Source organism: Microtus pennsylvanicus, chromosome 7 (assembly GCF_037038515.1).
Source record: "Microtus pennsylvanicus isolate mMicPen1 chromosome 7, mMicPen1.hap1, whole genome shotgun sequence".
NCBI classification, from domain to species: Eukaryota; Metazoa; Chordata; class Mammalia; order Rodentia; family Cricetidae; genus Microtus; species Microtus pennsylvanicus.
In genome coordinates, this window is record NC_134585.1 from 45,732,765 (window position 1) to 45,745,843 (window position 13,079).

A 13,079-nucleotide genomic window follows, 5' to 3' on the forward strand; every position below is an offset into this window, starting at 1 on the left:
CCCTTGTGGTCCTGACTTCCTTACTCATGTTCTCCCTCCTTCTGCTCCTCATTTGGATCTTAAGAGCTCAGTCCGGTGCTCCAATTTGGGTCTCTGTCTCTATCTCGATCCATCGCCAGATTAAGGTTCTAAGGTGATATGCAAGATATTCATCAGTATGGCTATAGGATAGGGTCATTTCAGGTTCCCTCTCCTCAGTTGCTCAAGGTACTATCTGGGGACATCGCCCTGGGCACCTGCGAGCCCCTCTAGAGTCCAGTCTCTTGCCAACCCTAAGATGGCTCCCTTAATTAAGCTATATATTTCTCTGCTCCCGTGTCCACCCTTCCTTTAGCCCAACCATCCCATCCCCCCAAGCTCCCCCCATTCTCCCCGTCTCACGTTTCTCACCTCATTTCCCCTTAGCCCCATGCCACCTCATCCCCAAGTTCCCAGGTTTTGCCCTGCAATCTTGTCTACTTCCCATATCCAGGCGGATGACTAGATGTGTTTCTTTGGGTTCACCTTCTTATTTAGCTTTTCTAGGATCACAAATTATATGCTCAATGTCCTTTATTTATGGCTAGAAACCAATTATGTGTGAGCACATCCCATGTTCATCTTTTTGGCTATCCTGGGTTTTTTGTTTCAGGGCAGCCAGGGGTACACAGAGAAACCCTGTCTCCAAAATTTAAAAATGAAAAAAAAGGAAAGAAGGAAGGAAGGAAGGAAGGAAGGAAGGAAGGAAGGAAGGAAGGAAGGAGGGAGGGAGGGAAGGAAGGAAAGAAAGGAAAGAAGGAGAGCAAGAAATACCAGTGGAGCAACCACGAGCATAGAAACAAGCCAGTCTCATAAAGTTAGAGATAAAGACAGGCTATTCTCTACTCCACTCCATCATGAAGCTGTCAAGGTCTTGTCTCCGTCTTTTGGACACTGCTGGTGTCTCCTTTATCGCCCACGTGACAACCACCAGTGAGCATTCACACAGCATACTTCTTTAATTACTTCCAACACAGGAGGGAGACAAGTGAAAAATAAAAAATGTTGTCCTGGCACCTCCTGAAACCAACACCAGTCAAATGTGAATTCTCAGAGCACCAGCATCACAAAGTACATGATCTGATTATCTATAGCCTTAGTTGTTGGAGCTAAGGATTCAGAGGAGAGCAAACCACAAACACTGATCTCATGAGAAAGGTAGGAGTGGTGGCGCATGCCTTTAATCCCACCACGCAGCAGGCAGATCTCTGTGAACTCCAGGATAGCCTGGGCACTACGTAGGGGGACCCTGTCTCCAAATAACAAAGACAGTAAAAGAGAAAGAAAAGAGTAGCATGCCCGAGGTGATTTCTATTCTCATGGCTGCGTTGGGGACCATGAAATCTATGTATACTAAGAGATCAGTAACTTGCCAGAGATGACCAGGCATCAGGAAAACCACAGTGTAACCAGATCATCACTCCCATACCCCCTTCAGAAGGTCACTGTACCTCAGTGTTTAGAGCACACACACCATTCGGACTGGAACTTACAGACCTAAACTGCAGCTTGGAGAAGAATGTTGACGTGCTGATGACCAATGTAAAGGAGAAAAGAGCATTTATGCATTTTTTGAGACAAGATCTATGTAGCGCTGGCTGGATTGGAACTATCCAGGTTGGCCTGAATCTCAGAGATCACATTGCCTCTACCTCCCTAGTGCTAGGATTAAAGGTATGCACCACTACACCAGATCTTTTCTTTTAGATCTTATTACATCATTTTATCCCTTCCCTTTTCTCTCTCCAGATCATATACGCCTCCTTGGTCTTTCAAATTCATGGCCTTTTTTTTCCTTACCTGTCTTTACATGCATGCATATATACACATGTTTCTAAACAACCACTCAGTCTGTTTTTCCTCTGCCTTCTAAGCTTTAAAATGTTGAGTTGGAGAGGTGTTTCAGCAGTGAAGAGCACTGACTGATCTTTCAGAGATCCTGAGTTTAATCCCCAGCAACCATATAGTGACTCAAAAATCATCTGTAATGAGATCTGCTGCTCTCTTCTTGCCTGTACACACACACACACACACACACACACACACACACACACACACACACACACACAAGTAAAAAATTGCCAGGGGTGGCACATCTTTACTCCCACCACTTGGAAGGCAAAGGCAGGCAGATCTCAGTGAGTCCAAGGGCCAGCCTGGTCTGCAAAACGAGTTCTAAGAAAGTCAGGATTGTTACACAGAAAAAAAAAATCTGTCTCAAAAAAATAAAGTGAAATTATCAAATAAGAATGATATTCCTCTTTGAGAGTAGTTAGGTTGCTCCTTCCACTCAGGCTCGGAAGTGTTTCTAGTGTGAAACCGAACCACTTCCTGTTCAGCAGTTGGCAATGTGGAACTAATAAACTTAGTTCCACAGGATGTGCCAATTTCAGCAATTATCTGACATCTCTTCCATTCCACTCTGGTCCAAGACATGATGCTTCTCTCCCCAATGGAGTCCCTTGTAAGCTGCAGGCTGCTGAGGTGCAGAATGATGAAGAGACGACCAAGGAAGGAAATGCTTGGCCAGCTGTATGTTGGGTGGAGCATCAACAGAAGGATGGTACTCTTCTGAACAGAGTCAGGAAACTCTTGTTATTAACTTACTCATGGATTCCCCCAAACCACTTTCCAAGTCCACCCGGAACAATTGACAGTCAGGGATAACTCGGGCAGTTCATTTTTACCAGGCTCAGTGAACTGACGATTCTGACTACTTCAACAAATGCATTACCATCTGGACCTTAAATTTAAGGATAAAGCCTCCTACAGAACCTGTGTTTTCGGCATAGACTGTAGTCTACCAGGCTCTTAAAAAAAACAAAAAACAAAACAAAACAAAAAAACAACACTGTATCTTGTTCCTGAGCTCCTTCTTTGGGCTAGGTAGGCTTCCTAAGAGACAATATAATGTGCCCAGACCTAGGAACACAGCTTTCAGAGATAATGGGCAAGTTTATTCAAATGAAATAAATTAGCAGAAGAGGCATTTCACACCAGGGAACTTATTTATTGGATGTTTGCCACCACAGCACTGTTGGTGGGGCTTAGGAAACTTCCCTCAGACACCTGCAAGAAAGTGACAGGCTAGAGCCCTCCCTACCCCCCCACCCCCCACCCCAACCCACCCCCACCCCACCGTTCAAGTCCCTTTCGTATCCTCCATGCTTTTCTCAAACGCTGGTGAAAGTTTTCACATCCTGCTCTTCCAGGCGAGATCAGTCTGAGGTGGTCCCCGTCATCCTGTTAGGTTGTGACAGACCCCAGTTACGACTGCGTCCTGAAATAGTCCTCCAAGTCAGCGCTGGTCAGGGGCCGTTCCTGGACATGCCGCAACATACTAAGGCCTGGGGGAGGGAATGGTGAAGTGAGACTCAGGACTAGGAACAAGACTTTCTTGGGGACACAATGGGGGAAGACATCAGCCCAGGCCTCCCATGATCTTAGGGACTTCATGCAATTTAAAAAAAAAAATGGCTACAGCCTAAAACCATTTCCCTTGGAATGGATTTTTGAGGCACATCTGGAACCCCATATTCCTAGGAGGCTAAATGAGAATTCATGGTGCTGTACAACTATTTGACAAGCAATAAACCCCTCAACCCCAATTCTGTTGCCGTCACCTACCTAGCAGATGAAGGTAAAGGTTCTCGCTACTAATGCCTCGAAACATATCCTCCAACCACTGCTTGACTCGGGGTGGCCCAACCACAGTGACTCGAGTCTGGCCAGAGGCTGTGAACCACTGCTCCAGTTGAATAAAGGTGTTGGTGTGTTCTTCGATGCGCCTGAGGTATAAGTCTCTTTGGCCTATGCAGAGGGAGAAGACAGGAGACAGATAAGCCACTAGCATTTGTTGGATGAACAGAAAGTCCCTAAGGAGGGTGGTACTAGATAGGAGTTACTTCCAAGATTCAAACTTGTTTGGAGTGAAGCTGTAAAGGAAATGGGTGTTAAAGAAGAAATAAGACAACAGCCTGTGCCAGCCAGTGTGGTACACTCCTTTAATCCCAGCACGTAGGGAGCAGAGGCACGCCAGGGAGCAGAGGTGCGCAGGCGCTTGTGAAGTCAAGGTCAACCTGGTCTACCTTGCTAGTTTCAAGCAATCCAAGGCTACATAGACACAAAAACCAATCTCCCCTCTCCCCAAAAAATAGCTTAAAGAAAAGCAAAAATGGCCGGGCAGCAGTGGTGCATGCCATTAATCCCAGCACTCTGGGGGCAGAGACAGGTAGATCTCTGTGAGTTCGAGGCCAGCCTGGTCTACAAGAGCTAGTTCCAGGAAGGCTCCAAAGCTACAGAGAAACCCTGTCTTGAAAAAACCAAAAAAAAAAAAAAAAAAAAAAAAAAGGATCTGATTACAAGTGGTTGTGAGCCACCACTTGGTTGCTGGGAATTGAAGGTGATCACGGTGTGGTGAGAAGCTTAATCCAATCAACGGTAAGAAGCAGAGACAACTGGGCTGCTGGGCAAAAACACCCACCAACAAGTTGGGCTGCCCTGTCTAGTCAGTGTGCTCCAGGTTCCCCAGCTCTTGAGAGCTGTCACCCCTGCTGGGTGGGATTTAGTCCTTTCTGCTCCTATGGGTAACCCCTCACTCCTATTCCTGAGTAACCCCGATAAATCTCACTGGGTCACCAAGTGTCACAAAAGAACTGATACAGACAAGAAAAAAGTTGGAAAACCATGAAAGAGAAAGAGATAAAGGAAAGACCACCCACCGAATATCCAGTTCTCCTTGTCCCAATCTATGAACAGTACAAGTGGGGAATCAAAGTTCTCAGGACATCTCCACCAGGCATTCGGGTCCTCAACACCATCGATTCTCATTGCAAATGCTCAAATGTTCGTCCTACTTCAGAATAAGGCAAGTCCAAGCAACTGACTGCAGAATGGAACTGAGCAGAAGGGCCCAGGCCCGGTCTTATATAGGTACTCACTCCAAAAGCCCAGCCCTTGCTGGGTGTGGTGGCACACGCCTTTAATCCCAGCACTAGGGTCGCAGAGACAGGCGGATCTCTGTATGTTCAAGACCAAAAACCCTGTGTGTGTGTTGGGGGGGGGGGTGGCGGGTGAACAGCTCTTGACCGACCTTAGAGCAACAGATCTATCCCTAAATCTCTCCTGTTAATCCAACCAATGAGCTGTCGGCTTATTCTTTTATGGCATAATTTTTGGTCCTCAGGAATTCAAATTCTCTTCTAGGTAGTATCAAAGATGCTTGAGGAACACTACTGAGTATAGACTAGAAAAGAGATGAGGGCCGGGCGATGGTGGCATACGCCTTTAATCCCAGCACTCGGGAGGCAGAGGCAGGCGGATCTCTGTGAGTTCGAGACCAGCCTGGTCTACAAGAGCTAGTTCCAGGACAGGCTCCAAAGCCACAGAGAAACCCTGTCTCGAAAAACCAAAAAAAAAAAAAAAAAGAAAGAAAGAAAGAAAAGAGATGAGGGACTTATCCCTAGGTGGCTCTTACATCTGTTTGTTTGTTGTGTTTTTTGGTTTTGTTTTGAGACTACTTTGGCCATGATAACTTTGTTTTCTTTCTCTTTAACTGTCTCTGTTTGCTTTATCTCATTTGAGACAGGGTTTCTCTACGTACGTGAGGCTGACCGGTAACTCACACGGATCTTCCTGACTTAGCCTCCTAAATGCTAGGATCAAAGGTGTGCTTCCTCACCCCCATCCCAGCCTTTCAAGAACTGTTTGTATTTGGTAGAAAACATTAAGCAGTAAGGCAGTGGTGGCACAGGCCTTTAATCCCAGCATTTGGGAGGCAGAGACTGGCAGATCTCTGTGAGTTCAAGGCCATCTTGGTCTATAGAGCAGTCCAGGACTGGCTCCGTAGCTACTGCAAAACCCTGTCTTGAAAAACTATAAAAAAAAGAAAACTAAACTACCTGTCTTAGTCATTTTGCCTAGCAACTACAAGCTCTTTAGGAATTAAGGTTTAGGCCAGGTGGTCATGGTGCACGCCTTTAACCCCAGCACTAAGGAAGCAGAGGCAAGCAGATCTCTGCTTTTGAGGCCAGCCTGGACTACAGATCAAGTTCCAGGACTAAAAAGAGAAATCCTGTCCAGCAGGAGGGGGAAAAGAAAAAAATAAATCAAGATCCTATTTTGGCTCACACCTTTAATCCCTAGCAACTACAAGCTCTTTAGGAATTAAGGTTTAGGCCAGGTGGTCATGGTGCACGCCTTTAACCCCAGCACTAAGGAAGCAGAGGCAAGCAGATCTCTGCTTTTGAGGCCAGCCTGGACTACAGATCAAGTTCCAGGACTAAAAAGAGAAATCCTGTCCAGCAGGAGGGGGAAAAGAAAAAATAAATCAAGATCCCATTTTGGCTCACACCTTTAATCCCTTAGATTTAATGCACTTAGAAGGCAGAGGCAGTCATCCAACCTTGACAGAAGAGGAGGTGCCTAGTCTCACTAGATCACTGCCTGATCTCATTCAAGTTGTGCACTGTTACACAGAGAAACCTGACTCAAAAAACCAAAAAGAGAAAAACTTCAAAGGCATTGCATGTTAAGGTGATGTGGAATTTCCCTCTGTAGGCTGTGAATGTTTTGTTATCACTGCTTAAGAAAGAAGCAGCTTTGGGCTTCTGGCAGGCAGAATAAAGCAAGGTGGGAATTCCAAGCAGAGATAGAGGAGAAAGGTGGGCAGAAAAAGTCAGGGAGACACCATGTAGCTGCCGAAGGAGGCAGATGCCCTGGAACTCATAGCCTTTCCTTAAGTGGTCCCACCTGTGAGTCGAGTCTGGCCTGGGGCTGTGAGCCCCCCTCTAGCTGAACGAGGGTGTTGCTATTGCCTCTATACAGTAAAGGTATTTGTCCTCAGGGTCTTGGCACAGAAGAGGAAAAAGCTTGTGCAGACCACTAGCACTTGGGGGTGGACAGGTAACCTTGCAGGCTGAAGCCTAAGATAGACAGGCAAGAGAAGGATTGGGAGATGTGGGCAGTAGCCACTTAACAAATGTGTGCTCCTTCTGGTCCTTGTCCGTGTAGAACATCAGTGGGCTGTGAAAGCACCAGGCACAGGCCTTCATGCTTTCTTGCTGCTCTCCTGAAAGGCACAATGCAAGCAAGGCCCCATGCCTGAACTCATGTGTAAATGTATATTCATGCCCAAGGGGTCATCTTTAACCTCCCTTAGCGAAGGCCCTAATATCTGTAGCTTCTCCCTTCAAAATCCATTTAATCACTGCCTGTGACTACAACTGGATAACTTATTTAGTGAAGACTTTGTCCAAGAACCTAAAATTTTCTTCTTTATAATATCAAAAATTCTTATAGTAAAGAATTACAGCCGGGCGGTTGTGACGCATGCCTTTAATCCCAGCACTCGGGAGGCAGAGGCAGGTGGATCTCTGTGAGTTTGAAGCCAGTCTGGTCTAAAAGAGCTAGTTCCAGGACAGGCTCCAAAGCTACAGAGAAACTCTGTCTCAAAAAAAAAAAACAAGAAAAGCCGGGCGGTGGTGGCGCACGCCTTTAATCCCAGCACTCGGGAGGCAGAGGCAGGAGGATCTCTGTGAGTTCGAGGCCAGCCTGGTCTACAAGAGCTAGTCCCAGGACAAGAACCAAAAGCTGTGGAGAAACCCTGTCTCGAAAATCGTGATCCTAGAGAAGCTAAATAAGAAGGAGAACCCAAAGAAAAACATATAGGCATCCTCCTGAATATTAACCTTCATCAGGCGATGAAAGGAGACAGAGACAGAGACCCACATTGGAGCACCGGACAGAAATCTCAAGGTCCAAATCAGGAGCAGAAGGAGATGGAGCACGAGCAAGGAACTCAGGACCGCGAGGGGTACACCCACACACTGAGACAAAATGGGGATGTTCTATGGGGAATTCACCAAGGCCAGCTGGCCTGGGTCTGAAAAAGCATGGGATAAAACCGGACTTGCTGAACATAGCAGACAATGAGGACTACTGAGAACTCAAATAAATGGCAATGGGTTTTTGATCCTACTGCACGTACTGGCTTTGGGGGAGCCTAGGCAGTTTGGATGCTCACCTTACTAGACCTGGATGGAGGTGGGTGATCCTTGGACTTCCCACGGGGCAGGGAACCCTGATTGCTCTTTGGGCTGACGAGGGAGGAGGACTTGACTGGGGGAGGGGGAGGGAAATGGGAGGTGGCGGCGGGGAAGAGACAGAAATCTTTTTTTTTTTTTTTTTGGTTTTTCGAGACAGGGTTTCTCTGTGGCTTTGGAGCCTGTCCTGGAACTAGCTCTGTAGACCAGGCTGGTCTCGAACTCACAGAGATCCGCCTGCCTCTGCCTCCCGAGTGCTGGGATTAAAGGCGTGCGCCACCAACGCCCGGCAGAAATCTTTAATAAATAAATTAATTTAAAAAAAAGAATTACAAAGATGAGGGAAAAAAAGAAAGAAATATCAAAAATTCTGGAGGCGATCTACTGACCACAGACTAAAGAAATGGATGAGGAGCAGTGAGAAGGGGCACGGAAAGCCTAGGACTGGTCTTTACACTGTTTGCTTGGTTTGTTGTTACTTGTTTTTCCTTGTACCTGTAGCCCTGACTGACCAGAAACTCTATATAGACCAAGCTGCCCTGAACTCTTCAAGTGCTGACCTTAAAGGTGTGTGCCAACAACCCCAACACACCCTCCATATTGACGGAAGCTAACAGGAAACAAAGAACTTCATGAGTACCCTCAAAGAACGCTGGGGTTCTCGTGTTATCACAGTGTACTGGGGAAGCAGGACGCAATTCCCTAGAGTGCCATTGGCAATTTTGTAGATTAATGCGATTTGCGGTTTTTGGTTTGTTTTTGTTTTTTGTTAACTGAGGTTTGACTAAATAGGCCAGGCTATACTCAAGCTTGCCGTCTTCCTTCCTGAACCTCCACGGGCAGCTAACTGCCATCATGCCCAGCAATAAAACATTTTCTTCTTTGTTGCTTGTTTCTGGTGCTGGTCTAGAAGCCAGGACTCCCAGCCCTGAGATACTTCCCAGGCATCCTTGTGAGCTCTGTTTCAGGACATCCTTGCTATCTAATTTTGAACAGATTTTTGTGGTCTTGCTTCATTCAAATACTTTACAGGAGAGCTTTTTGTGTGTTCATTTGTTTTATTGTGTGGAGGTGGGATTTTCGGTGGCTCAGGCTGGTCTGGAACTCTTTAGATAGCACAGGCCGCAACTGCATTTTGATGCTCCTGTCTTGGCCTCCCCAGTACTAGGATTATAGATGTGTGGCTTCACCTCCAGCTTTTGATGATTTTTATTTATTTTGTTTTGTTTTCAAGGCAGGGTTTCTCTGTAGTCCTGGCTGTCCTGGAACTCACTCTCTAGACCAGGCTGGCCTCAAACTCAGAGATCTACCTGCCTCTGCTTCCCAAGTGCTGGGATTAAAGGTGTGTACCACCACCACCGGGTCTGGAAGACATATTTATGTTTAGGAAGAAAGATTCAAGTTTTCTTGTCAGCTTACAATAACTTCCAGGTTTTTTGTTTGTTTGTTTGTTTGTTGGGTTTTTTTTTTTGGGGGGGGGGGTTGGTTTGTAGAGATAGGGTTTCCCTGTATCTTTGGAGCCTGTCCTGGAACTAGCTCTTGTAAACCAGGCTGGCTTGGAACTCACAAAAATCTGCCTGCCTCTGCCTCCCAAGTGCTGGGATTAAAGGCGTGAGCCACTACCACCTGGTTTACAACTGTTAGTTCTTAGGATTTGATTTGTTGTACACTGCCTACTTTTTTTTTTCTTCTAGTTTATTTGTCTGTTTTGGTTTGTTTTGTTTTTGAAGCAGGGTTTCTCTGTGTATCCCTGGCTGATCTGGAACTCCCTCTGTAGACCAGGCTGATCTTGAAACTCACAGAGAGTCACCTGCCTCTGCCTCCTGAGTGCTGGAGTTAAAGGTATGCACCACCATGGCCCAGCTCTTATTTCTTTTTTTTCCCCTCTTCAAAATTCCCCTTTTGACCCATGGCATACAAAGTGAGCTCTCAGTCCTTTCAATCACAGGATTTGATCTACCCTGGAAGACCACAGAAGCTTCCAGAAACCATTTAGGTAGTGTGGGATAATGATAGACCTTTTAAACCTTTCCTTAGTGGCTGAGCATGGTGGTGCACGCCTTTAATCCCAGTGCTCAGGAGGCAGAGGCAGGTGGATCTTATGAGTACAAGGCCAGCGTGAACTAGTGAGTTCTGGCGGGGGGGGGGGGGAGAGGGGGCGGGGACCAATTTATGTCTTTTATCCTATCTTATTCCCTCACTAACCTCGAACATTTTCCCTCTAAGCTCAGAGACCACCACCCTCTGTGCATGTAAGGAATTTTTCACTCTATTGCAGCCCCTGCAGCAGTAAGGAGCTGTCATCAGGAAAGCACCTGATCCACCAGGAGGAACCTCAGCGCATCTTACTAAAGAGCCTGCAAAGAATCCTGAGGATTTACAGCACAAGCCACTGTCACAATCCATTGGCCACAAAGTGACTCATTGGTCAACAAGGGCAGCAGCAGAGTCACGGTCTAAGAGGCCTTCTTATGCAAATGAGATAATGAAGGATCTCTAGAGACAATGGCTGCACACGATATGATGTATTGCTTAAATGTGATGCTATCTCCCCCCCCACCCAGCCCCCAGACAGGATTTCTCTACATAGCTTTGGAGCCTGTCCTGGAACTCGCTTTGTAGACCAGATTGAACTGAAACTCACATAGATCCTCCTGCCTCTGCCTCCCAAGTGCTGGGATTAAAGGTGTGCTCCACCACCACCCAGATGGTACTACTTTACTATTGCTTAGGTCTCATGTAGTTCCTTGCCGGCCTAGATCTCACTGTGTAGTCTCAAACTCACGGAGATCCCCATCTTCACCGTCCCTGTGCTGGGAATAGAGATGTAGGCCACCGGGCCCTGCCATAAACATTTATCCTTTATATTATTAATAAAGTAAGAGATCAGAGCCTGGATTGCAAAACCAAAGCCGCGAATCGTGTCGCCAAATGCGACTTTAATAGAACAAATATTAACAGATTAATCTTCAGAAAACTACAAGTATCAGAGAGAATTCCTAGAGGAAAATTTGCTCCATAAAGTACTTAAATGAACAGCTATTAAATCCATGTTAGTTAAGTCATAAGTATAAACTATCCATAAATCAGTTTGATTTAAACCTAGTAACTATGGCATCTCACCGTGGTGCAAGCCTGGCATCCCTGCCCCGGGGGAAGGGACGGTTACATAGTGCATACTCACAAACACACATAGACACACATATACAAACACACACACACACAAATACATACACACACCATGTGAAGAGAACGGGGATAGTTCAGAACAGGAAAGATGACCAGGACGGAAAAGGAAGGCCAACAGGAGAGGGTAAGTGGAGACGTAAATTAGGTTGCTTATTATATACATATATAATATTTTGAGGTCTTGATGAAATCAACTCTTTTGTATCAGGATTAGCCATTAAGAAAAACCTTATTTGACCTTTTCATTTATTCCTTGAGAACTTCATGCACATACACGATGTGTTTTGAGTGTGTCTATTTCCCATTTCCCTGCTCCTACTTTCCCTGAATCCACTCCCACTCATCCCCTTCCAACTTCACTTTCTGTCTTTTTCGCCTCATTTAGCCTATCAGTGTGCATGCTTGTATAGAGCCATCCACTGGAGCATGGGCAGCCTACCAGTGGCCACGCCTGCAAGAAAAATGACTCTTCCCTCCCAGCAACCACCGACTGCCAATAGCTTTTTAAAAAAAAAAAAAAAAGGAGAGGAGGGAAGGAAGGGGGTGGAATACATCCTCATAGGGGTGAGTGTCTGGCTACCCAGTGCTCCAGAGGCAGAGCCAAGATGGTCTTAGTACTTCCAGCCTAGACTAAACTGTAATATGGGAGTCAACTGGGGCAATCTAAGCAAGACCCTGTGACAAAACAAGATCAGAACAGAACAAAGCAGTAGCTGGGATTAAAGGCAGGCACCACGACCCCCTGCCACTGCGCATTTCTTTAGGTACCAGAGTAACTTTGTGGGAGGTGAGGATTTCTGAGCCCAGCATGAGACTTTAGTTGGCCACCAGAGGGCAGCAAAGCACGCAAAAAGTACAGCACTGTTTTCAATGGCCTGGTTAGAAAACTCGTAAAAAAGAAAGAAATATATTCCATAGGAAGAATGGGAACTCAAGAACAATCGCAGTGGGTTTTTGATCCTACTGCACGTACTGGCTTTGGGGGAGCCTAGGCAGTTTGGATGCTCACCTTACAAGACCTGGATAGAGGTGGGCAGTCCTTGGGCTTCCCACAGGTCAGGGAACCCTGATTGCTCTTTGAGCAGATGAGGGAGGGTGACTTGATCGGGGGAGGGGGGGGGAAATGGGAGGCGGTGGCGGGGAGGAGGCAAAAATCCTTAATAAATAAATAAATTTAAAAAAATAAAGGCAATATACAGCAAAAAAGAAAGAAAGAAATAGGAAGGGAGAGGGAGGGAGGGAGGGAGGGAGGGAGGGAGGGAGGGAGGGAGGGAGGGAGGGAGGGAGGAGAGGTTGAAATAGAATCAGGTAGAAAAAAACACGATTGTTAGATATTGCTTTATTGATTTATTTAGTGATTTACATAAAGCACAGGTCACACTGCCTGTTTGCCAAGCATGACTTCACTTGCTCCTGGAACAGAGTGACCTGGAGAAAAGCTGAAACAAGCTCTTTGCCGTTAACTGTGTAGACTACTATAAAATCTTGCTTGCTTGCCTGCCCCACCTTGTCCGTGGCTTTAAATATAAAATCTGAATAAAAATTAGACCTCTAGACCTGGCTCAAAGTCTTTCAGGAGTTATCCCAGCTCTGGTCCACCAGTGACATCGCCTCTCTCCCAGTCTCAATGGTGTCAGAGCGCTTCTTCCAGAGAGATTCCCCGAGCAGGGACAGCTATGGAGGAAGTTTGGGACACACAGAGATTGTTCCAAAAGGCCAAGGTCTGGGGAAGTCGCCTGGCAAGAGAGGGCTACTGTCACAGGCACAAGTTCAGAGTGCTACCCCAGCGCCAGAATGTTGTTTGGCTGTTCCAGAACTTGCTCTGTAGAA

At 46.3% G+C, this 13,079-nt stretch overlaps 1 protein-coding gene across 1 annotated transcript; it reads right to left on the bottom strand.

Moving 5' to 3' along the window:
* Nucleotides 1-3,285: 3,285 nt before the first annotated feature.
* Khdc1l (KH domain containing 1 like) lies at nt 3,286-4,848 on the bottom strand. The gene is made up of 3 exons (XM_075979139.1): nt 4,740-4,848; nt 3,646-3,828; nt 3,286-3,365 (listed from the first exon to the last, which is right to left on the bottom strand). The coding sequence occupies exons 1-3, from the start codon at nt 4,846-4,848 to the stop codon at nt 3,286-3,288; spliced, it is 372 nt and encodes a 123-aa protein (XP_075835254.1).
* Between the last annotated feature and the right edge of the window lie 8,231 nt (nt 4,849-13,079).